Here is a 15,213-nt window from a genome sequence, read left to right as displayed (position 1 = left end):
CTAGTTTTGCAAGAAGAGGCTTTTAAATGCAGGAGGTGGTAAAAGGAACTAATTCTAAAACAATTTATTTCTCGCTAACAAAGTAAATTGAGTTTTGGTTTTTTTGTGATAATTTTATCAATAGAAATATTGAATATTACAATTTTGTATTTTTATATGGTTCCTCTGAAATGTAATGAATTTATCAAAAGTATATATTTGCCAGTGGTATAGAGCAATATTTGTAAGTAAGGAATTGGGGAGTTATGTAATTGACATTGTTGGCAAAACAAAGATTAAAAACTTTCTAGTAATAAAGTTTCATGTTAGTATTTACTTTTTAAAAAACATTGAAACTGGGAAAGACAAAAGGACTTCATGTTAAGGTCAAAACAAGGTATCCCATATCCAACTTGAATCCTAAACCACTGATTACCTTTATTTTCTTTGTTGGTGTCTAACTGTAAATATGTGCTATGTCCCCAAACAAAGGATTGGATACTGTTTTCTTGAGAGGAGTTATTATTTCCCCTTTCCTCCCTTATCTGATGATTAATTTTAAAATCTCCACGTTTGGGGGCTCCTGGGTGGCTTAGTCGGTTAAGCATCTGATTTTGGCTCAGGTCATGATCTCATGGTACTTGAGTTCAAGCCTCGCATCAGGTTCTCTGCTGTTAACACAGAGCCCGCTTCACATTCTCTGTCCCCATCTCTCTGTGCCCCTCCTTGCTGGTTTGTTCTCTCTCTCTCTCAAAATAAATAAAATCTCCATGTTTCAGTAAGTTTTATTTTTAATTATGTTTATATACATTTATTCTATTCATATTTGTTAGTATGGATTTTTATGATTTATGCAAAGAAATTAGTTGGGAAAAATCAGAAACGCTTAATTTGTAAAACTTAATTTTAATCAGGTATTATAGCTCTTTTCAACTATCAGATTTTAAACCTTTATCTTGATAATTAAAGAGGGATAATTGTTTTCCAGGTAGCCAAGTAGTGGCCTCATGTTATAACTTAAACTATTCTTTTATTTACTTAAAGTTTTTTCCTTTTTTTTTTTAATGTTTGTTTATTTTGAGAGAGAGTGTGAGCAAGGAAGAGGCAGAGAGAGAGTGAGAGAGGGAGAATCCCAAGGAGGCTCCCTGCTGCCAGCACAAACCCCTATGAGGGACTTGAGCCCATGAACTGTGAATTCATGACCTGAGCTGAAACCAAGAGTTGGACACTTTACCAACTGAGTCACCCAGGTGCCCCAAACTTTTTCTTCTTAATAAGATTGATCTGCAGTAAAAGACCAATGTAAGTTAATAACCTGAAGCAAGATGAGAATCCCTTTTTTTCTTAAAGGTCCTCAATGCATAGGAAAAAACATGTTTAAAAAATATCTTTAAACCAAACATAGAATATTCTACATAACCATTTTTCAAAATAAGAACAGGGAATCCATAACTTTTTTCACTAAATACACAGCTTACTTCTATTATTGTAGTCATGTTAGAGAGTAAAAATAGATGAAGTACAAAAAACACAAGATAGAGGATGAAATTAAATGCAGGAACACCTGGGTGGCTCAGTTGGTTAAGCATCCGGCTTAAGCTCAGGTCCTGATCTCGCAGTTCATGGGCTCAAGCCCTGTGTTGGGCTCTGTGCTGACAGCTCTGAGGCTGGAACCTGCATCGGATTCTGTCTCTCTCTCTCTCTCTCTCTCTCTCTCTCTCTCTCTCTCTCTCTGCCCCTCCCCCACTCACACTCTGTCTGTCTTAAAAATGAGTAAATGTTAAAAAAATTTTTTTTTAAATAAAAAGAAATTAAGTGAAGAAAGATATAGGAAAGACTAATATGAAAAGACAAGTGGAAGTACAAAAAGAGGTACCCAAATACCCCACCCTCCAAAAATATAGATAGCAGTGGGAACAATGAGAAAGCAAAAGATAACATAAATTTTCCATTTTGTGACCTTTTGTAGTACGAGCTGTTATTTTTCTATAAAATACAGGCAGAAATAAGGATACTTGATGTTTACCTTAAAGGTTGATTAAAATTCAAATAAAGTTCAGGGCAAACTATATTTTCTCCAGTAGAAGTATCTTCTACCCTAAGTCTTTTACTTGATCATATCTTATTTTGTCAATATTTTTGAAAATATTCACACCTGATTTTTTAATTTAATCTTGATATTTTCATATGTTTGCAGATTTAAGGGCGCCATGTATCTCTAATCAATAAAGATATTATTTAGATATTAGAGTAAATGATTCTTAACTTGATATACTTAATACTCATGTTTGTATTTTTTTCATGTAGATCATACATCGGTGATCCAGAATGAACAGGAAAACAAATCAGGTTCATTGCCTTCTACATCATATGAAGACTCCTTTCCAGAAGACTGTACATTTCTGTATGTATATAGGTTAAATTTTTTTATGTTGTCAATGCTTTCATTTCCAGAAAGAGAATTATTCTTTCTAATCATTTGACATAAGAATAAAATATATAAAAAAAATTTTTCCCATCAACTTGAAAAGTCATAAATTTTAGTATTTTATGTAGGATAAAAGTTCATGAGTCTCTTAACAAGGTGTTTACTTGTTAACATCCCTAGGTAATCAAGTCTTTGAATAAAATTTAGCTTAAGATGTCTTTGTATATAGGGGCACGTGGGGGCTCAGTTGGTTGAGCATCTGACTCGAATCATCTCAGTTCACGTCTTGATCTCAGGATCAAGAGTTCAAGCCCCGTGTTAGACCTGAAGCCTACTTTAAAAAAAAAAAAAAAAAAGATGTCTTTGTGTATGTTATTAATATACTAAAAGCTACCAAGTTGGCAATTTTTTTAACTAAAAAATTATTTTTCCTGGAGTATTTTTTTTTTTTAAGGATTTTATTTTTAAGTAATCTCTACTCCCAATGTGGGGCTTAAACTCAGCCCTGAGATCAAGTCACATGCACTACTGCCTGAACCAGCAGTCCTAGATTATTTCTTGTAAAGTGGAGGGTAACAGTATTTTTTTTTTAAGTTTATTTATTTTGAGAAAGAGAGGGATACATGAACCATGAAATCATGACCTGAGTTGAAATCAAGAGTCAGATGCTCAACCACCTGAGCCACCCAGGTGCCCCAAACAGTATTTCTTTCAGTACCAGTTCAGCTTTTCAAATACTTAAATGGCTCTAAATTACTTAGGAGAATAGGCTAAATTTTTCTGACTGTTTCTTTCTCCTTTTACCATTTCAGTAAAGATTCCTTAGCATAAAGTAGAATCGTATGAAAGGAAATCTGACATTGTGACACATAATCTTTATTTTTAGGAGGTAACACCTATACTAAAACCTTTAAGAAGTAGTTTAAAGGAAGTTCCTGAAAGTATTTTGTGCTACACCAGTGAACAATTTCAAAAACAAAAGTGTCTTTATAAAGAAAGTTCTTAAGTTAATTGCCTTATTTTGTTGGTCTTTTCAGCTACATATTAAATTGACAAAAAAAAAATTGTCAGTGTAGAATTTTTTTTTAATGCTTATTTATTTTGAGAGGGAAAGACAGATCATGAGCAGGGGAGGGGCAGAGAGGGAGGGAGTGAGGTAGAGAGAATTCCAAACAGACTGCGATGCCAGCACAGAACCTGGTGCAGAGTTCGCTCTCACAAACCATGAGATCGTGACTTGAGTCAAAATCAAAAGTTGGACACTTAACCAGCTGAGCCACCCAGCCTCCCCTAGAATTCTTTTTGTTGTTTTTTTAGGGTTTATGAGTGTTACAGATTGACTATTTTGCATATGATTTGCATTTGCAAATACTAGAGATGTCATTACAGTTTGATACTTATTTTATTTTATTTTTAATTTTTTAATGTTTATTTATTTTTGACAGAGACAGAGATAGAATGTGAGTGGGTTAGGGGCAGAGAGAGAGCGAGACACAGGATCCGAAGCAGGTTCCAAGCTCCGAGCTGTCAGCACAGAGCCTGATGCAGGGCTCGAACTGATGAGCTGTGAGATCATGACCCGAGCTAAAGTCGGATGCTCAACCGACTGAGCCACCCAGGCGCCCCGTTTGATACTTATTTTAAAATACTCTCAGAGGGGGTACCTGGGTGGCTTGGTCGGTTAAGCGTCCAACTTCAGCTCAGGTCCCGATCTCGCGGTCTGTGAGTTCGAGCCCCGCGTCGGGCTCTGGGCTGATGGCTCAGAGCCTGGAGCCTGCTTCACATTCTGTGTCCCTCTCTCTCTGCCCTTCCCGCATTCATGCTCTGTCTCTCTCTGTCTCAAAAATAAATAAACGTTAAAAAAAATTAAAAAAAAAAAAATACTCTCAGAGAAAGCCAGAAATTCTGGTCTTCTGATCTACAAAATTTCATTACCTTGTAAAAACAAGTTCAATCACTTTAAATCACTAAAATACAAGATTCTTTTTCATATAAATTACCACCAAAACTCTCTCATTTTCTATTTATTTCATTAAAATTTTTATTTCAAACATAAATGCAAGAGTTGGTTTATTCTTTTATTTATTTATTTATTTTGTTTAAGTTTATTTATTTAGAGAGAGAGAGAGCAAGAGCAAGTGCAAGTGGGGGCAGGGGCAGGGAGAGAGAGAGAGAGAAAGGAAGAATCCTAAGCAGGCTCCTCTAGGTCAGTGCAAAGCCCATTGAGAGGCTCTAATTCACGAAACTGAGATCATGACCTGAGCCAAAATCAAGAGTCAACCTATAGAAAAAAAAAAAAAAACACATTGGTAGAAGAATTAACAATTGCATCAAGAGACCAAATAAGCATAGAAAAAAATAACATTTTTATGTATTTGTAAGAATGTGGGGTATTGTTAAGTCAGTCAGTCAGAAGTCATCCAGTAAAAGAAAGACTTGTTATTCAGTAAATGACTCTGGAACAATTGGATATTATTTAGAAAATTATTACTTCTGTAGCACCTGGTGCATAGCAGGCACTCAAAAAATCTGATGGAAGAATGAATAAGTGAATGAACAAACAAACCCCTGATAGGAAATTGGAGAAAGCATATGAACAGACAGTTAACCATAAGGGAAAAACCAGTAAACATGAAATTATGTTCAATCTCTCTATTCCTAGAGAAAAACATTAAGGAGGTAATAAAGTACTGTTTTTCATTTATCAAATCGGTTAAAATTTTTAGAATAATCAATTGATCAACACTCATACTGTATAAATTGATCCGGCCTTTTTGAGAATCGGTTTGGTTAGCCTGTATTGGTTAAAATGTGTGTACCTCCTAGTGCCATGATTGTGGTCTCTAAATGTTATTGCTCATTAAGTGGAACCATAGTCCTTTGGAGAAATGGCTAACTCCAGACCTGGGGCATCTTGTGACAGAAAGCAAGAAGGCTATCAAAGACTACCAAGTGTGTTAGAAAGATAGGAGCAAACTTGAAAGAGCTCCCACTGACCAAAAAATGGCACAATTTGGATATCAAAAGGAATAATCACTGTGATTGATTTAAACACATTAAATACTTAATAACCCATTTTAAATTTTAAAAATAACATTTTAAAAGTCACTGGGGGTGCCTGGGTGGCTCAGTTGGTTAAATGTTCGACTTCCGGCTCAGGTCATGGTCTCACAGTTCATGAGTTCAAGCCCCACGTTGGGCTCTGTGCTGGCAGCTTGAAGCCTGGCGCTTGCTTCGGATTCTGTCTCCCTCTCTCTCTGCCCTTCACCTGCTCACGCTCTCTCTTTCTCTCTCTCAAAAATAAATAAACATTAAACAAAATTTAAAAATCAGTCACTTTGGTAGTTGCTAGGATACAACTCACCATTCTGAGCACTAGTAATTAAAGAGAAAGAATCAAGCATTTATCCTGCCTTTCCTATATTAACTGTATTTCAGATAACCCAAGAGTTGATGAGGAAAATTTCCTCTTTATCAAAGAATTCCAGCCAAAAAATGCAGTAGAAATGGTAGAATTAGAAGATTGTTATTTTTACAACTTCCCCCCTTCCCAAAGAAACAGTGACCTTAGGCCAGTGCTGTTAAACTAATTGTGGTAAGAACAGGTGTTTTGTTTTGTTTTGTTTTGTTTTGTTTTGTTTTGTTTTGTTTTGTTTTAAACTTCAAATTTATTGAGGATGAATACTCATAAAATACAATGAAATGTTGCAGCAGTGTTAAATTGCTGTAAAAGTTCCTAAACTTTTACAACTTTATATTTTTGTACTTATGAATTGGTAGCCAACCACTGTGGGATGGCACCACCATACCTTGAGTAGCATTGACCTGGATAATGTTAATGAGTGAATAACTAAACTATTAAGTGAAAGATTTATAGCACTGTCCTCCCTGCCCCCCACCGCCTAAATTGAACTTGAATCTAATCAAGCTTCTAAAACTGACTACTGATTTACCAGATAGAGGGATGAGTTAAATGACACCACCACAAGGGGGAACCATCAACCAAATTCTAGAATGTGGGAAATTCTACAGGACAAATGACACAGTTATTCAACTGCAACAAATAAATGTCATAAAATGAAGAGAGAGGGGCACTGCTATAAGATTAGAGACAAAAAGACATCTGAATCAAATCCAATGTGTGGGACTTGTTTGAATTCTGATTCAGATTTTAAGATAATCACTGATATGTGAAGATGGGTCACTGAGATTGTAGGTTCTTTTAAAAACCTTACTTGAAAAAAAATTTTTTTTTGTTTTTAATGTTTATTTTTGAAAGAGAGTATGAACGGGCAAGAGGTAGAGAGAGAGACACAGAATCTGGAGCAGGCTCCAGGCCCTGAGCTGTCAGCACAGAGCCCAGTGCAGGGCTTGAACCCACGAACTGTAAGATCATGACCTGAGCTGAAGTCGGATGTTTAACCAACTGAGCCACCCAAATGCCCCTAAAAACCTTATTTATTAGACATACATACTGAATTATTTCAGGTAAAAGATGTAATGTCTAGGATTTGCTTTAGAATACCCCATGTTTTAGTGTGGGGCAAGAGGGGGGAAAATAGAAGTAAAATAGGCAACATGTTGATAACTACTGAAGTTTGGTAACAAGTGTCAAAGATAAACAAAACCAGACCTTGAAGTGATGAAAACATTTTATGCAGTAACTACTGATATTAAGGAAAAAAGCTGAGCTCTATTCCAGTTTATGCTGGGGTGACTAGTGTTTTAAAGGCAAATGAGGGAGTAGAGATAGAAGAGAGGAACCCAAGTGAAAAATTACAAAGAGTCAGTGTGAATGTTTATGAGGCCAGCTATGTGTCCTAGCTGGGAATCATCAATGTTAGGATCTCTCCTCCCACAGAGACTGGAAGACAGAGGCCTTACCCTTCCTGATGATTAACTTTCAAAGGAAGGCCCTTCAGGACCTTGAGAAAGGCACTCTTGAGTTGTAGGAGATAAATACACATCTTAGAGGAATGGAAGAAAGATTCACAATTGTAAGCCCTTTTTTAGTAACTGTTCTAAGGAAGGAAGGTCAGGAGCTTATCTTCAGGTTTTGGCTACAAGAAACCATGAACTGTCTTGACAGCCTTGAGCTTTCTTAGGCAGGCACGTTAGTGGGGGGGCTTGGGTCATCCCAGAGACTTGGTCTTATGCTGCTAGAAGCCTTGCTGGAGTTTTGTTGTGGTAGTGCACAGGTTTAGATGGAGGCATCATGTGCTAAGAGTTCTACAGTTCTTACAAGTATAGGGGGATCCAATATATCAGGTTTGTGTTGTTGTTGTTGTTTTTTAATTTTTAATGTTTATTTTTGAGAGAGAGAGAGAGACAGAGTGCAAGTGGGGGAGGGGCAGAGAGAGAGAGGGAGACACAGAATCTGAAGCAGGCTCCAGGCTCTGAGCTGTCAGCACAGAGCCTGACTCAGGGCTCAAATTCATGGACTGCGAGATCATGACCTGAGCCAAAGTCAGAAGCTTAACTGACTGTGCCACCCAGGTTCCCCCAATTTATCAGGTTTTTAAATGAGAAAATACACAGTTATGTAAGTTTGCAAGTTTTATTAATAAGAGGTTATTTTAAAATGGGTATTCTAGTTACCCAGTAACTCTTCTTAAAGGAATGTACCCTAAGGTAATAATCAGGAATTTGGTCAAGGATTTATGTATGAGGATGTTGATCAAAGTAGTAACATACAGGAAAATTGGAAACAAATGTTTTTTACATTAAAAGGTTTATATTAAATACATTCTAGCACATCCTTTCATCTATTAGATTGTCAGAAATCCCAAAGCATCAAGAGCTATTGTCTGATAAGGCTCTGCAAAAGTAGGTACTCTCATAAATTGCTCAAAGGGCTGACCCCATGGAGAACAATTAGGCAATCTTTACAAATTACTAATTCATTTACCCTGTGACCTAGTACTGCCCCTTCTGGAAATGTATTCTGAAGTAATAATCTTTACATGTATGAAATTGTTATGCACAAGGTTATTCACCACATAATGATTTGTAATAGTAAAAGATTGGAAACAACAGAAGACTAGTTAAATAAATTGTGGAATTTATGCAAAGGATTGCTATATAGCTAGAAAGGGGATGGGGAACTTCATATCTCTGCTTTCAGTAAGTAGCCATTAGTTACATGTGCCTATTTAAATTTGAATTATTTGAATTAAAATTAAATTTGAATTGATCAAAATTAAAAAAATTTTTTTCTGGTCATGCTAGCCACATTTAAAAGTGCTGAATAATTCACCACATGTGGCTAGTGGGGCTCCCAAATTGAACAGCACAGATATGAAACATTTCCATCAATGCAGAAAGTTTTATTGGATAGTGCTGCTTTATATGGTAATTGTAAAAATATCTCTAAAATACCTATATAACTTTTATAATAAATAACAGATACCTAAAGATAGAAAATACTATGTAAAGCAAAACTTAGTTTCTTCAGGTATCTGAAGAAAGATTAAAACCCAAGTTCCATATACATGGAGTCTTTTCACAGATTTTTTTTCTTAAATTCAGTAACCTCTCCATTTTCTCATGTCAGTTGATTATTTTAAAATATGTCAGTATGATGCTAGGTGTAATACATATTACAGAAAAAAACTGGTACAATTGTTGAAGGATTCCTGATGAATTCGTAATTTTTTTAGCTAGCCTTTACCGGTTTTCTTACAAGCGAACCCAAGCATGCCTGAAGAAGTAACATTCCTCAAAGTGCATGCTCTAAATAAACTCTAAATTTGATAGGTACTGTAGCACGGAGTTACACCTGTAATCAAACTTTCTGGAATATTCTGAAATTAGGTTATTGTATGATAGGAAAGATACTTGGTGTTTGTTCTGATCCTGTGTAGCCTCTAAAACCTTTAGAGTCAGCTGAAGAATGAATGTCTTTGGCATGCTAATGAAATGACTCTTAATGAGGGGCTCCTGAGTAGCCTCAGGGTGGGGGCTAGTCAGCCAAAGACTAAACATTATGATTAGAAGCTGGAAACCTTCAGTCCTACCTCCCAACCTCCAGGGAGGGGTGAAGGGTTGGGGGTTGAGATAATCTCCATTGGCAAATGATTTGATCAATCATGCTTACATAATAAAGTCTCCATAAAAACCTCTAAATGGACAGGGTTCTGGAAGTTTTCCTGGTTGGTAAATGCTTTGAGGTGCTGGGAGGGTGGTGCACACAGAGAGGGTAGCAACACTCCGTGCCTGTTCCCACTTACCTTGCCTCATGCACTTCTTACATTTGGCTGTCCCTGAGTTGTATCTTATTATAAACTGGTAATAGTAATTAAAGTGAGTCTTTCTAGCAAATTATCAAACTTGAGGAAAGCATGTGGAAACCCCTGGGTTGGTCAAAAGTTTGAGTGGCCTGGAACTTGTGTTTGGCATCTGAAGTGGGGACAGTCTTGTGGGACTGAGCTCTTTAACACCTGGGAGCTGATGCTGCCTCCAAGTAGATAGATAGTGTCAGAATTGGACCGAATTGTTAGACACTCAGTTGAAGAGGTAGACACCATGTATTTGGTGTCCAAAGGAAAAAAAATCCCTAAGGTATAACTTCTATATGGCTACAGAACATAATCAGTAAAATGTGTTTTTCAGAGTCTGGCTTATTGTATTATGTCTGAAAAGAAGATAATAGGAACTAATTGCACCTTAGTGTACAATGTTTTTTAAAAATGGGGAATTGTGTTATATATTTGAGATACTAATGAATAATTAATTTTAAACAGATCTACAAAAAATAAGGAAATTCCTCCTTTGGAAAATAAAGTTGCATACATTACAGAAAAGAAATCATCTTTGAATTTACGTTACCAAAGTCATGACTGCTCTAGAACTTGTCTGATGAAAATGCCACTAACCTTCAAGGGAGAAAACCCTCTGCAGCTACCAATCAAATGCCACTTCCAAAGACGACATGCAAAGACAAACTCTCATTCTTCAGCACTCCACGTGAGTTATAGAACCCCTTGTGGAAGGAGTCTACGAAACGTGGAGGAAGTTTTTCGTTACCTGCTTGAGACAGAATGTAACTTTTTATTTACAGATAACTTTTCTTTCAATACCTATGTTCAGTTGACTCGGAATTACCCAAAACAAGAAGAAATTGTTTCTGATGTGGATATTAGCAATGGAGTGGAATCGGTACCCATTTCTTTCTGTAATGAAATTGACAATAGAAAGCTTCCACAGTTTAAGTACAGAAGGACTATGTGGCCACGAGCATATTATCTAAACAGCTTTTCCAACATGTTTACTGATTCATGTGACTGTTCTGAGGGCTGCATAGACATGTGAGTAGAGAAACATGGCATTTCCAAACATCTTCTGAATGTAGGGTACTTGTCAAGAAGTCCTGCTGTGTATCAGTTTGTCTGTCTGTCTAAACTCTGTTTACCAAGAATCTAAAATGGAAAGATACACTCTCACCAGCAATAGAAAAGAAAACTGCTTGCCAAATACAATAGTAAATTAAAAATTCTTTCTCCCAAGGATGAGTATTTCCTGTACCACAATCATTATAGCAACAAGTCCAGCTAATGCCATGTAACAGTGCCATACACTGTGACGAGCACTTTACATACACTTTTTTATTTAATCCTCACACACCTTCTGAGGTAGGTAATGTTACTTCTGTGTTACAAATGAGGAAGTTGAGAAGCCAATTTTAAGATCATAGTGCAAACAAATTGAAAAGCCAGGATTTGAACCCATGCTGTTAATCATTATGTTATATGTCTTATTTTACTTTTACAGATATTTCTTTGCTTTTTATAAACACTTATTTTTTTATTAAATTTTTTTTTTTTTTTTTTTTTACATTTTACTTATTTTTGAGAGAGAGAGAGACAGAGCATGAACAGGGGTGGGTCAGAGAGAGGGAGACACAGAATATGAAACAGGCTCCAGGCTCCCAGCTGTCAGCACAGAGCCCGATGTGGGGCTCAAACCCACAAACCGTGAGATCATGACCCGAGCCAAAGTCATTTGCCCAACCGACTGAGCCACCCAGGCGCCCCTTATAAATAGTTATAATTAGTATTCTCATAACATTGGCATTCCGTTAAAAAATTAAAACATATTCCAATATATTAGGAATTTGAAAATTTTGTTTTAAAGGTATGTAAGATACATGTATTTGTAGGTAGGCATATATAGAGTGGAGTTGCATTATACATATTTAATTTAATGCAAATTTAGCTACCTGTACTTGGCAAAAGAAGAAGAGAGAGAAATAATTTAAATAGTAAAGATAGTAGTTTCACCGTTTTCTCTGTTAGTTGAAGTGTGAGATGAGATACATGAATTTGCTGTTACCTCAGTTTGGCTCAGTTTTTTAGGCCTGTCATCGAGGCCTAAAGAGAAATCTCTTTAGAGAGAGAAATCTCTCACAGTGCCAGGTTTTATTTTGTTTAAAAATAAGTTGTTGTTTTTTTGTCTTAACATTGCCTCTAAGTATAATCTAACTACATGTGGCCAAGCCCCAATCTCTCAGTGCTGGAGAGAAAAAAAAAAAACTATTGGACACTTTACCTAATGGTCAGTTTTTGAGATTTTTTAAAAGAATCTTGGCTATATGCGATTTTTGCTTTAATACCATGGACACTAATCTTTATATAAAATGTGCCACCAGTATACATATTTGCATCTATTGGTCAGAAATTGTAGGAGAAATCACAAAAGCAAAGGCTGAAACCCATTGGGATCTGGAAATGGACACAAGCACTGTGGCCAGGGTTTCTAACTCTTACAGGAATGGGAATTAAACATGTCCCATGCATGGCATTGAGTGGGCACTGAGTTCTCCTGGGAATGGAAACAGGGACCTCTACAGGACTGGGAACAGGCTAATTATCTCACAAAGCCTGGAATGAAATTAACAATAACCGGTTGCAGAGCAATGAAACCCATAGTCATAGCCAGAGCAACAGGGAAAGGAGTCAACATAAAGGAGTACCCAGGAGTAAACCTTATGGAAAGGTATGATTTCTTTTTTTAATTTTTTAATATTTATTTTTGAGAGAGCATGCGAGTAGAGGAAGGGAGGAGAGAGAGGGGAGACACAGAATCCAAAGCAGGCTCCAGGCTCTGAGCTGTCAGCACAGAGCCCGATGCAGGGCTTGAACTCACGAGCTGTGAGATCATGACCTGAGCCGAAGTCAGACGCTTAGCCGACTGAGCCATTCAGGTGCCCCAAGGTATGATTTCATACAGAGCATACAGAGATGTTTAGGACCATAAAGACAGTGTGAATCTCAACAAATGGGAGAATTCACACCTGAAGAATCAGAGATAAATGCAGAATCTGATTAAAAGAGACTTTAAAATAGGTATGTTTAAAATGTTCACAGAGATTAAAATGTTAGTATCCATCAAGAAAAGGAGATTAGGGGGAAAATATATATATATATATATATATATATATATATATATATATATATATATATATATATATATATATATATATATAAAAAAAATGGAAATGTGGGAAATAAAACATGGGGTCAATGAAATTAAAAACTAAATAGATTGGGGCACCTCAAAGGCTCAGTCAGTTAAGCATCCAACTTCAGCTCAAGGTCATGATCTAGCAGTTCCTGAGTTTAAGCCGTATTTTGGGCTCTGTGCTGACAGCTCAGAGCCTGGAGCCTGCTTCGGATTCTGTGTCTCCCTCTGTCTCTGTCCCTCCCTGCTTGCACTCTGGGTCTCACCCTCTCTCTCAAAAATAAATAAACATTAAAAAAAAAAAAACAACCCTAACTAGACACACTCAATGGTAGAGTTCATATAGCTGGAGAGAGCATTAGTAAATTATAAGGCAAAATGAAAGAGATCTCCCAGAATACAAACAGATAAAGACATGGGGAAGATAATTTACAGATTAAAAACCATGGAGGATAAAATGAGAAACTCCAGTATATCTGAGAAGAAGAAAGCAACACTTAAAGAGATGATAGCTGAAAGTTTTCCAGAACTGAAGAAAGGCCAGAGTCCTCAGAGTGAAAAAAGCCTACAATGTACTACGAAGGGAAAATAAGATAAATGTACACCTAAATACATCATGATGCAACTTAAAAGGTTTCTAAGGTACAGAATAAATCTCAAACACTATCAGAAAAAAAGATTGACAGCACACGTCTCATCAGAAGTAAAGGAAGACACAAACAGGCATGTTAGCTTAAAATCCCAAAGGAGGATAACTGTAAAACTAGAATACTATACAAAGCCAGACCAGTTTTTTTACAAGGGGTTGTTCAAACAATTACATAGCAATTGAAGATATGCATATGTTCTTTCCAGCAATAGTACTTTTAAGTATATCTAGAGTATTGTTTTCCAAGCTACAGATTTAGTGGGATGTAAAATGATTAAAGCAGTTGTAAATAGCAATTTTTAAATTAAATAAAAATACCCAAGGGGCACCTGACTGACTCATTTGGTAGAGCATGACTCTTGATCTTGGAGTTGTTAAGTTTGAGCCCTGCATTGGGTTTACAGATTACTTAAAATCTTTAAAAAGAAAAAAAAAAACCAAGTGCGTCATACATAGGATAAAGTTTCATGCCACTGTGTCAGTTTATACACATACACAGAGAAGTATGTATGCCTGTAAAGGATCATGAAGAACATGTATTTTACTGTGGGTCATATTCAAAAATATTCGAGAGATACTATTCTAGAGGTGCTTACACATAAGCAGAAGAATAAGCTGTTCTTAATATTGAAAGCTAGAAGCAACTTTGTTATATACTAAGCAACTTAATTGCTTGTCTAAATGCTGTCCGAAAATTAGAAGGAATTAACTACATTTGTGTATAACACAGATGAATCTCAAAAACACTATTTTGAATGAAAAAGGCAAGTTGTAGGATAATAACTATAGTGAATTTTTAAAAACAGTATAATATATTGTTTTGTAGGTATATATGTACTTAAAAGTATAGAGGACGTAGCACCAAATCTTTTGAAAGTTTAGTTTTTAAATGTAATGTTTTATTTTTAGAGATGATATATACAGTGTATATAGTGTTTTTCTCTACATCCTGACCAACACCTGTTATTTCTGTGGGGTCATAGACATTCTGATAGGTGTGAAGTGATGTATCTCACTGTGGTTTTTGTTTGTTTTCATTGTGGTTTTGGTTTTCATTTTCCTGATACTTAGTGATGTTGAGCATCTTTTCATGCATCTGTTGGTCATCTGTATGTCTTCTTTGGAAAAATGTCTATTCAGGTCCTCTGCCTAGTCTTTAATCAGATTATTTGGTTTTTTGGTTTTGAGTTGTGTGAGGTTTTTTGCCTATTTTGGATATTAACCCCTTATCAGGTATGTCATTTACAAATATGTTCTCCTATTGAGTAGGTTCCTTTTCATTTTGTTGATGGTTTCCCATGCTGTGCAAAAGCTTTTTGTTTTGGTGTAGTCCCAATAGTTTATTTTTGCTTTTGATTCCTTTACCTCAAGAGCCATATCTAGAAAAATGTTTCTACAGCCAATGTCAAAGAAGTGGCTGCCTATGTTTTTCTTCTAGGAGTTGTATTGTTTCAGTTCTCACATTTAGGTCTTTAATCCATTTTTAGTTCATTTTTGTGTATGGTGTAGGAAAGTGGTCCAGTTTCATTCTTTTGCATGTAGCTGTCCAGTTTTCCCAGCACCATTTATTGCAGAGACTGTCTTTCCCCCATAGTATATTCTTGCCTCCTTTGTTGAAGATTAACTGACCATGTGAATGCACATCTGTTTCTGGGCTCTGTATCTATTCCATTGATCTAAGTGTCTGTTTTTTTGCCAG

The 15,213-nt window shown here is 36.2% G+C and overlaps 1 protein-coding gene across 3 annotated transcripts in view; it reads left to right on the top strand.

Moving 5' to 3' along the window:
* SETDB2 (SET domain bifurcated histone lysine methyltransferase 2) overlaps window positions 1–15,213 on the top strand; it is an 89,401-nt gene that overhangs the window by 16,704 nt on the left and 57,484 nt on the right. For all 3 annotated transcript variants that reach the window (XM_030310302.2, XM_032594976.1, XM_030310287.1), the window contains 2 exons: window positions 2,287–2,383; window positions 10,150–10,713. In XM_030310302.2, coding sequence (XP_030166162.1) covers window positions 2,287–2,383; window positions 10,150–10,713 — 661 coding nt within the window. The remainder of the gene's footprint in view (window positions 1–2,286; window positions 2,384–10,149; window positions 10,714–15,213) is intronic.

The sequence above is a fragment of the Lynx canadensis genome, chromosome A1 (genome assembly GCF_007474595.2).
Source record: "Lynx canadensis isolate LIC74 chromosome A1, mLynCan4.pri.v2, whole genome shotgun sequence".
Classification (NCBI taxonomy): Eukaryota; Metazoa; Chordata; class Mammalia; order Carnivora; family Felidae; genus Lynx; species Lynx canadensis.
This window is presented reverse-complemented; position numbering and strand designations above follow the sequence as displayed.